Source organism: Rhea americana, unplaced genomic scaffold, assembly GCF_003343005.1.
Source record: "Rhea americana isolate MKP2758 unplaced genomic scaffold, rheAme1 scaffold_44, whole genome shotgun sequence".
Taxonomy (NCBI): domain Eukaryota; kingdom Metazoa; phylum Chordata; class Aves; order Rheiformes; family Rheidae; genus Rhea; species Rhea americana.
Window position 1 is genome coordinate 133,162 of NW_028186579.1, and position 11,301 is coordinate 144,462.

At 39.4% G+C, this 11,301-nt stretch overlaps 1 protein-coding gene across 1 annotated transcript in view; it reads left to right on the forward strand.

Annotated features, from left to right (window-relative positions):
* Nucleotides 1-10,208: 10,208 nt before the first annotated feature.
* Nucleotides 10,209-11,301, forward strand: part of KCNH1 (potassium voltage-gated channel subfamily H member 1) — a 190,235-nt gene continuing 189,142 nt past the window's right edge. Inside the window, exon 1 of the mRNA XM_085315778.1 lies at nucleotides 10,209-10,428. Within this exon, the coding sequence (XP_085171904.1) occupies nucleotides 10,209-10,428 (220 nt within the window). The remainder of the gene's footprint in view (nucleotides 10,429-11,301) is intronic.

Below are 11,301 nucleotides of genomic sequence, written 5' to 3' on the forward strand. Positions count from 1 at the left end.
TTTTTTTTTTTTTTTTTTTTTTTTTTTTTTTTTCTTTTTTTCCTGTAGGTTCTCTGTCACATTCAGTATCCAGGTGCTCCTGGATTACACAGTGTGCGCTAAAGTAGATGTTACTTATGAGACTGGTCCTTCATTTGCTGTAGAAAGTATATATAAGGAAATAGATGTATAAGGAAAAGTACAGTTAAGGAAATACAGGATTAATTATAGTTTTAATTTTGTTTCTAAACTTAGGCCATAGAGGACAGCAATGTAATTGAACTGGAGCATTCAGAAAGTATGACTCAGGCCTGCTTTCCTCTTCTTGGCCTCTCCCGAAACAGAAAAATTAGAAGTTCAAATTATTGGTATTTATACAGTGTGAAGCTTCTTTTTGCATGCCTGATAATTTTTGAATTTTGGAGCTTAAGCATTTTTTAAAACTTGCATCCAAAAAGTATAGGTTGGAGGGGAAAGGTTGGTTGTATCTGAACAGGAGGGAGTCACTACAAGAATGAACAATGGCTTGCAACAGGGAGGAAGAGAATTAAGGAATGAAAAGAGGCTGCAGACAAAGAAGGTGAAGAAATTGCTTTTGTCTTTTAACAGAATTGCTAAAAAGGCTTTAGTAGAAATAGAAAAGGGAATCTGCTTTCACTACCTGAGTTAACCAAACTTCTAACCCATATGGCTTCTGAGGTTGTTCCACGTAGATTTGAGGCCTCTTGAAATCATCTTTTTTAGAACAGACTCTTGGGATTCGTTACTTAAGATCAGGCTCTTAGGCTGTGGGCTCCTGAATTCATTATCATTACCTCCCAGTGAGGGGCAATGACTACATTTACTAGTGAGTGGTGAGCTCAAAGCAAAGACTTTTTAWTAAAAACAAAATAATTTCTTAAAACACTAAGTAGCTACTCGTGCCTTTTTTTAAATGCTGTATTCATCTTATCTATGAATTTCTGGCACATCTAAAATACTACAGATCACATATTTAGTCTTTTTATCTCATGGTCACAATTTTATGCTCTTTTGGGTTTTCGAAGGAGCATCTTGTCAGTTCCATAGCTTGGGAATGTCACTTTACACAGTTTAAAATCTGTGGTTTTTTACATCTCTTGAAACAGGTAGAATTAATTTATGCTTCTTCAGAAAATTTATGGATGTATAAAGTGTGTTGTATAAAATGGAATGACCATGAACCCTTTTGGCAATGTTCAGCCTGGAAGCTTGTGCTTTAATGTGAAGATTTATAATTGCCTCCAGTATGAATGTTTCATAAGAAAACTATGCCCTTTGTCTTCATAAACAAATCAGAAAAAGCATGCCTGGAATCCAGGTAATTTCAGATAAATTATACTGTTTGGAGTCTACTCATTGCTTTACTGGAAAACATATAGGTATCATCAGTAGAGTACTATGTTTCTTTTATATTAAACACAGCTCAGTGTGCTGGATGCTGAGTGGGAGACTTAGAGTGGACAAGATAGGATTTATTAGTTATTTCAGAATGGTAGTGGTTGCAGTGTTACATGTGACACATTCTTGAATTTTCCTCTATGTTTTAGTGGAAGATCATGGAAGTCATGGTTTTTCTACAGCTTTGGAAAATTAGGCCATCAGTCTCAAACTGGGCACTTTAATATTTATGAATTCTGATATTAATGTTTTATTAAGGCAGAAATCAGTAAACAGTGCAGAAGTTAATTTTTGTTCTCTAATTTGTTACTGAAATACAACAGTAGTAAAAAATTAGCTGACTGAATTGTTACTATTTTCCAACTGAGATTCTAGATTTTTTTTTCTTTTGAAGTGCTACGTTTCTGTTACAGGCTTCAAAAGCTGCTTCTTCGGACAGAATTCTTTCAGAGTTTATTTAGCAGAGTAACCTAATCATTTTTTTTTTTTTTTTTTTTGAAGTGCTACGTTTCTGTTACAGGCTTCAAAAGCTGCTTCTTCGGACAGAATTCTTTCAGAGTTTATTTAGCAGAGTAACCTAATCATGAGCTTCAGCTTGTACAAAAGCAGTCTGCAACATGATTTTCTCCATTGTCCAAGAATAAGTTACTATTTCTTTGAAAAGTCAAAGAACTTGAGCAATTGTAAACACATATCTATGTTTAAATACCTGCTGCGAGCTGATCAAATCTTACTCTTTTGAAACCTTTGCAGAAATTGGAGACTTGCGCTGTGTTGTGGAGTATTAGTGGCTGATATGTTGAATGAAGCTGAGAATGTTAGGACTTGGCACTCTATTAAAAACAGTATTTTGAAACAAGATTATTACAGCAGTCTGCTGCACTGTAGGTTAGCTGATCCAAGAACTGGCATAATGGGTTAGTACTGATGTCTGTTCTGTTCAGTACTTTGATTCTGACAAATGACTAAGGGCAAAGGCTCCAAGGGAACTCAGTTTGGGGCACACACCATAATCTGCATTGTCTTTTGGCAAGAAGCCYATTCTTGATCTTCTAAAGATTTGTTGAAGTTCTAAAGCATAAAGCTTAATACATTTTGGAAAAAAATGATAATTAGAATTTTGAATCCTGTAACTATGTACAAAACTACCTCTTCTAACTTTGAATRCTGGCAGATTCTTGTTTCAGTAAATTTCTGTAGCAGTGAGCTCCACTAACAGCATATGACATTTTTTTGTTTGTTTTGAAAGAAAAATGAGAAATTTGTCAGGTACTTTCTTGTTYGTGACAGGACAAGGTTTTCATGATCACCTTTCCAATCTCATTATTTTATTTCTGTCCAGGTAAGCTAAATGTCTGGTAAACTGTAGCCTTTATTTATGGAAAATAAAGAGAGTTCTGTGTACAGCTGTTACTGTGGCACACCAAGGGAAAAGCCTGACTCATCTGGCTTAACCTCATGCTCTGGCTTAACCAGACAACTTAGGTCAATGGATCACTTCAGAAAGTCATCGTTTAACTACTTGTATTTTTCCACATCCTGTTCAAAGGAAATTTTGGTAACAGCTAGCAGTATGTCTTTGAATTAAAATACTGGTATTTAATATTCTCAGTGAAGATTCTGTGTATGTGTCTGAAATGGCTGTATCTTTACAAATTCTAGTTTTAGGTCTAGTTGCTTCCCATAGCACAACAGAAAAAAGCATTGTTCTAATAAGCTAGTATGCTTTTACTCTGATCTTATTTTTTCATACAGTTACTTAAACTACTTTCTACAGGATTGTTTAGTGAAAAACAGCTCTCGCCTAATTGATACTTACGTACTAGACTTCTTGAAGAAATGTAGTTTTAATTATCTTGATTTCAACTGGTGCATGCRCCTTAAAAAAGGGAGAGCAGAGCATAAAAGCAAAATCAGTGCTTTTATCTCATGCATTTAGTGATTTGTGTGCTAAACTTATGCTTTATTCTTACCTATCAAGGTGTCCRTTGCTGTTGTATGGGAAATGCTTCAGAAGCTAAGAATTAACCAGTGCTTGGAGTTAATGGTGTTTGTCCTTACTCATATTTCTTCCTCTTCTGTTCCTTCTGTGAAGCAACAGTATAAAAGGAATGTACTGTGAAAGATTTATTTTTCCTAGCAGTATATAATACCAAATACTTGTTTCCTTGAATTATCTTTTAACATACGCTAGAATAAAAAAAGATGTTTTTGCTGTGTTACTGTGTTGTGTGCCTAATCCTGAATAAAATAAATTTTCCCCAAACAGTTTGTTATTTAATAAAGGTTCAGTGTATTTAAACAATATTAGAAAAACAAGGAGGAGAGAATAAGGTAAATATCAGTAATATGTTAAAGGGAACAAACCAGGTAAGATTACCAAAACTTTGTACTACTCATCTATTTAATAGTTGGCAGTATCGCATAGAGTCAGTGTAGGAGTAATCTTGATGGATTTGAAAGAGCCAAAGGTAGTGGTGTTACAAACTTCATTTGCATGTGAAAGAAAGTATAAAGAATGATGTACTAACAAGTAGTGGCAGCTTGTTTTGCTGCACATGTCAAGCCTTGGACTGTAGTAACGTTTTAAGTAACAGCTGGCACTTCCTGCTAAATTTTTGTTCTCCATTGATTTATCCTACCTGATGGCTGTTTTTTTCTTTTTTTTTTAAGTAGAAAAGTAGGAAATATCACTGACTGTGTGTGACCAAAAGGATATTCTTGAGATACTACAAGAGTTTGTGTTTTGCCTTCTACTTTGTGTTTTCTGTAGAAAGGTATACACTATTTTTCTAGAAATCCATGTTTCATGGAGCTATGCTGGACATCAGAGGTCAGTGTATCTGGACTGTGTAGACAGCAAAACATGATTGCTATGAATACACTGTATCTTTTGCTACTCGTTTGGCTGATGTAATGATCCACAGTTCAGGTATGCAGTTTAGAAAGGACCAGCAAGAGTGTCTGTTTTGAGAATATAAGCCTGAATTGCAAGCAATACAAATATAACTGCTAATTAAGTTTTCTGAAATATGTAAGATTTATTTTCCCGTATGGAAATTGTTATTATAATACCATTTCACCAGATTTTTATAGGAGTACAAATGGTTCCTTTAGGTCTCCAGCCTGTTTAAGAAAACAGATCAAGATGGCTAAGTCTGGCTCTCTTCAGGTTGTATTACATAATGCTTTCAGGAATATTGATTCTCTCTTCTCTGGACTGAGGCAGATAAAATTATGCAAGTGTAAAACTGCAATCCACAGTATTGCATTTGAGAAGGATATGAATGAATAGATGTAGGGCTAGTCTACACTGAGAGAAAGTTTTCCTTGGATTACTTACCAAGTGCAAGGGTAGAAGATTAAGCAGCTTCCAGTATTTCTACCAGAGTGCCTGTTAAAACAAGAAGAAAAATGAAATATCATGCTTAAATAACTCGAGGATGAAAATACTGGATGCCATTAGGACTTTGCCGATAGTAGGATTTCCACAATAATTTTTAGAAAAAACTCTTACTGTAGATTCACTCTCAACCAGTGTATTAAACACTTTTATTGGAGCAGATGAGGTTATTACATGCTCAGTATATAGTTCATTATCTTTCAGCTTTGTGTATCCCTTCTAATAAAGGTGGCTTTTCCCCTTAGTTTTATGTGTATCTAAWAAAAACTTGAACTATGATGTAGCCTGGGAGCCTGTTATGAGGTCCCCTGGTATTAGATGCATAGTATTCTGAAAAAAAAAATGATGATCCAGGTTTCAAAGTGGCACTTTAGRCCCTCTGCTGGAAAGCCAGTTTCTACAGATACTGTGGTACTATCACACACAACTTTGATGATGCCACTGCTGATGTATCTTGTATAAATGATCACATTTAACACCTGTATTCCCCCAGCTCACCCACCCATTCTCTGCCTTCTTCCTCTGTGCCATACATTGCAGCTACAGGTTGGTTATGTAGCTGGAGTTATGTTTGGGTGTTATGATTCTTTTTTTAAAGAATGTCCTGATACTGCACTGTACTTTTTTAGATTTTACGCAGAAACTTCTGTAACAGTTAACTAAGAGCTGTTGTCTCTACCCCATAATAATCAATAGAAACATGTACAGGAATCCTGTTGTGTTCCCTTAAAACACCTTGAATGTCACAGAGCATTTATATTAACGACAGACATCTATAAAATACGATCTCCTTATGAACATTGCACCTGGCAGTGCCTAAGCTGAATATGTCATAAAAAAATAACTAGGATTAGAAATGGCATAAAAAAACACAGCAAGTGTTTTTGGTTTTAGGCCTTAGCTTTTTCCAATCTGGTTTCTATTTGTTTACAAAAWTTAAATAATTTGAAATCACAGAATGGTTGAGGTAGGAAGGGWCCTCTGGAGATCATCTAGTCCAGCCCCCCTGCTCAAGCAGGATCACCTACAGCACGTTGCTCAGGATCATGTCCAGGAAGGTTTTGAGTATCCCCACAGAAGGAGAATCCACAGCACYCTCTGGGCAACCTGTTCCAGTGCTTTGTCACCATCACAGTAAAGAAGGTTTTATTCAGGCAGATCTTCCTGTATTTCAGGTGTGCCTGCTGCCTCGTCTCCTATCCCTTGGCACCACTGAAAAGAGTCTGGCCCCATCCTCTTGACACCCTCCCTTCAGGTACTTGTACACACTGATAAGATCCCCCCTCAGTCTTCTCTTCCCCAGGCTGAACAGGCCCAGCTCTCGCAGCCATTCCTCACAGGGCAGGTGCTCCAGCTCTCTGATCATCTTCATAGCCCTACACTGGACTCTCTCCAGTAGCTCCATGTCTCTCTTGTACTGGGGAAAACAGAACTGGACACAGTACTCGAGGTCTCCCCAGGGCTGAGTAGAGGGGCAGGATCACCTCCCTCGACCTGCTGATGAAACTCTTCTTAATGCACCCCAGGATACCTTCTTTGCCACAAGGGCACRTTGCTGGCTCATGGTCAACTTGTTGTCTACAAGGACGCCTAGGTCCTTCTCCACAGAGCTGCTCTCCAGCAGGTCAGCCCCCAGCTTGTACTGGTGCCCAGGGTTATTCCTCCCTAGGTGCAGGACTCTGCACTTGCCCTTGCTGAACCTCATGAGGTTCCTCTCCACCCAACTCTCCAGCCTGTCCAGGTCTCTCTGAAGGGCAGCACAGCCCTCWGGTGTGTCAGCCACTCCTCTCAGCTTGGTATCATTGGCAAACTTGCTGAGGAGGCACTCTGTCCCCTCATCCAGGTCACTGATGACTAAGCTGAGCAAGACTGGACACAGTACTGACCCCTGGGGGCACTGCTAGCTACAGGCCTCCAACTAGACTCTGCGCCTCTGATGACACCCTGCGAGCTCTGCCTTTCAGCCAGTTTTTGATACATCTCACTRTCCACTAATCTGTCCTGCACCTCCTGAGCTTACCTATGAGGATGTTATGGGAGACAGTGTCGAAAGCCTTCATCTCCATTCAGAATTTAGGATTTCTTAGGGTTTCTTTTTTCTGTTTTTTTCCCCACACAACGTCAGGAGGGAATTCAGTAATTCCAAAACTGGAAAAGTGTCCATATTTTWGGGGTTAGGTTTAGCTCAGTTGGTTTGCGCATGGTGCTAATAATGCCAAGGTTGTGGGTTCGATCCCYGTATGGGCCACTTGTTTGACGGTTGGATTAGATGATCTCCAGAAGTCCCTTCAAACCTTACTGATTCTATCATTTTATTTTTGACAAATTTATTATGGACATTTTGGAACAGCTAACTGTTATTCAGTTTTTAAATCTGCAGTTCTCTATTCAACTGGATATTTCTTTAAAAAATCTGTTTAGTTTCAAGGTGCRGAAATAATTGGTCCTTTAAGAACCTCAGGCTGAACTATGACAAYGTTTGGAGCATTTGGGGTTAAAACAAGTTACAGAAATCAATGTAGTGGTTTGAGTAAGATGCATAGCTCCTCCTAAATTATTCCATTTTAGTAGTCATTAGTGTACTTATTATATTATGGACTCATCATTCTTTTAAGTTTAGACTCTTGTTTCTCATTGTTTTTACCATAACATAACAAATCACAATTAACTAGGTATTCATGTATTTACGTATGTATGCAGTTAKATGAGGCTTTAGCCTGCAAACTTTTCGGGGTAAGAAATTTGTAAAATAACTACTGTCTTATTGATTTGATGTAAATGAATAAAGTAAATGTTTATCCATTCAATTTGAATTCAGATTTTCCTTTTTTTTTTGTTTAGCCTCTCTATGGTAGAGTTATTAGTGCACGGTCTTCTGTAATTTCTTTTATATCAATTCACATATTTTATTTTGACCAAATAGCAAAAGCCATATGGTAATACACAAATGGAAGCCAGTTTAAAGATCAAATGTTCCTTTTAAGATTAGTAGTTGTTTGTTACCATTTAAAATTGTTATAAATTTGTTTTACTTTTTGATTGTTAACTTTCTCAACAAAGAACAAAAGGTGGTGTGGAGAACAGGATAGAAATTAAAAAGACTTTGAATAAAACCACTGGTTTTCAATACAAATTAATTAAATTTTGAACATGCTTGGCTTTCTTAACCACTATTTTACTTTACTGATTTGATGCTGTGAAAGTGATATAACAAGTTGGAAAGAATGAACACGAATTCAGTGTCTAAGAGCAAAACTCTTTTGGAACATTGGAAGAACTGGGTTTGTTCAGACTGAAAAGGCTCTGGAGTGAGAGGTGAGAGCTGAAAAAGGAGCATTATAACAACTTTTAGCATATTTGAAAACTTAAAGAAGGGTTGGTGATTTTTGTGTCCACAGAAGAAAAAGTTTTTATTGTCTTGAAGGAGTGCATGATTTAACCCGTATTTTAGAATATTTTTCTTAAAAAATATATATATTTTTTTCTTACCATAAGATGTTGGAGTAGGTTACCTAGAGATGTTGCGTGGTTGCACCACTGGAGGTTTTTTTTATTATTATTATTTTATTTTTTTAAATTACAGTTTTATCTCTTGGGAGTGAACACTGTGAGGAAGTGAAAGAAATGATCTCATTACATCCTCCTGTTCCCATATTTTTATTTTTTACATGTCATGGGATGATCTTTCCTAGATGAAAGACTGGATAAAATATAGTTCACTGTGCATAGGCTACCACTGTAGCACCAGTTTAAAGACTGTAGTTAGATCTTTGTTGCTAATTAATCTGATGAAATTATGCAGTTGTATGGTTTTTATTAATTGTAGAATTTTCAACATGCTTGTATTTATCAGCACTGGAGCTTACCATCTGTTAGTAATTGGGTGGGCATAAGCACAGGTTGCTGCTGAAAAGGGAGGTCTTACCAACTTCCTCCTCACTCTCAGCTGCCTTTCCTCACTCACCACTAGTGCTGGGTTTCTTTTCAGGCTGATTTTCAGTTTGGGGGCAGGGGGGTTGACACCTGTGCACAGTTTGGATGAAGGCAAATCTGTCCCTTCTTGCAGCAGCTGCTCAAAGTTAAAGTGGAACAGTAGCTTCAGACTGCAGCCCAAGGGATGGTGCCTTACAGCTGTGCTTAAAAGCTGTTCTGGCCTAGGGCCTTCTGTATTTTTTCTGGGGGAAGAGGGGAAAAAAGGGCTGGAAGAGCATCACAATAAAATACAGTTGAATATCCCCTATAATGAATGATATGATCAGCAACCTCTGACCTATTATATGCTATCCTTACATAGAAGTGTTAGGTTGTAAGTTCTATCTACTAGGCTCCAGCAAACAAAATGTTAGGCAAATCCAGCTTTTTGCTTTTCCAGGAAAAATAGCTGAAGAGCTATCTCTTCAGGTAACCATCTAATAATGAAATCAGAAGAATCATGTGCATGTGCTACTTCAAATGGGGCTTTGCTTCAAGTTTTGCATTATTTGAAAAATTTACCAGTAATGGAAAGAAAATGAGTATAGAATTTAAAGTATTCACAGTGAAACATTGACACAGTGTTCCTGTGCACTAATGGTGGAAAGCTCTTACTACCAGCAGGAACCATATTTTGCAGTGGGAAGAAAATCTAAAGAAGSTAGAAGATAAAGGAGAAATTTTTCATTTTGTATCTTACTTATTTGCAGTGTTATGGGAAGTTTGGCATAAATTCCARCCTTCCTAAAACGTTAACTTTGACACTGAGCTTGTGTGACTAAGCATGATACTTTGAAAAATCAAATAATCAAAAATGGTAAACACTTGTAAAATAAAAGAATGAATTTATGGTTGAATGTGTAGAACACAAAGTGCAGCCAGACACTCTTCATAGAGTTCCAGGGAATATACAACTTTTCTTTTTTTTACTTTGCTGTCATTTCTGCTTACTTGCTGATCAGTTAAAAAAAATAGCAAGGCCTCAAAGTTGCTGTAACGCACGCCAGCTGCCAGATGTCTCTAAGACAGAGTATTCCTGCACAGCGTTGCAGAARTTAAGACAGCATGCAGTTATCTAGGCCTCTAGCACAGGGGGTTACAGAAATAAAGAAATTTTCTTTGGGATCCCTGCTTTTCCAAACCTCACTCTTAGTTGTTAGCAGTTGTGTAAATCCAGTGTCAAAGGCTACCACTATAAATTTTCTGGGGAAACGGTCAGACAGCTAAGATACCTTCAGGTTGGTTTTGTGCTGCTGAAGCTAGCAGTAGCTGGATAATTTGGCTCTTCGTATGTACAGTTGTCAGGGACAGATTTAGGAGTGTAAAGATGCAAATAAACACTTCCATGGCATATTTCAAAATTTGGATTCTGTTTGCAGCTTCAGGTGCTTGATTATCTCTCCTAACCTGCCCCTCTCTGGCAGTAAATCCAGGGATGGCCAGCGTGCAGTTCATGAACAGTTCAAGAGCAGCTCCCCTGCTGCCGCTGCTTCACATGCCTGACAGCGGGCTGGGTCATTCTGGGGTTTTAGGAGTCATCCAGATGTCCAGCTGTGAGACAAGCAAGGCAGGAGAGGCTGCTGGCGCCGCTGCCCTGACCGGCGCACGCTGGGACTCACCAGAAGCTCGTGCTGCAGTGAAGCTGTCGCCTGCCTGTAACATTATCACGGCGTCTGTACGCCGTCACCCATCGCCTTTCGGTTACAGCCACCGGCCACATCTACCTCGCTAAACCGGAGGGCTGGGGACCCTTCCYGGGGGCGCGCGCTGCCCGCGGTCGTCTCTGCCCTCTGCCCAAGCGCTCTCAGGGAAAGGGCAGGCTGGCCCGCGCTGAGCCTCTGCCAGGGTGCTCCTGCCAATTRAAAAGCCTGGCCGGCTGTGGACCCTTGTCCTGTCCTTGCTTTGTTTGCTAGTATTGCAAAAAGTAGGGTTTATTTTTTCCCTTAAGGGATCATGCAAAAGCATGTCTTGGATATGCTCTAAGATGCACAGCGTGTCGGTAGCACACTTCACGAGGCATTACAGCAAGTCACCGCCAACACCAGCAAGAAAACCTCGTTAAAGAGAGCTCAGTATTTCCCATTTACTGATAGACTGGTAAAGGGGAAAGAACAAAGTCGCTTAATCCCTGAAGAAAAAAACCGTTGTAAAATAAACATTTCAGAGGCATCAAAGACCTTAAGACCTGTCACAGGTTATATTTAAATAGTTTATCACGTTGACTGAGCTGTTACTAGTTGGACCATGTAACCTTTTAAAAGAAATCACCTTAAAACAGATAAAAGCTGGGTTAGAGGCAACCGCCAGCTGGGGGGGCCGAGCCGGCGGGGGCGGGCAGCCTCTGCCGTTTGGGGGCGCACGGCGGCCCCGGCGCCGCCATTGCTGCAGGAGAGGCCGCCCCCCGCCCGGCGGCGGCGGCTCCCGAGGGGTTCCTAAACACTCGTCGCCCCTCGGGCAGCGAGGAGCCGTGGCAGGTGCCGGGGTCCTGCGGCGCCGCGGGGCTGCCCTCGGGGCCGCGGCCGTTGGCC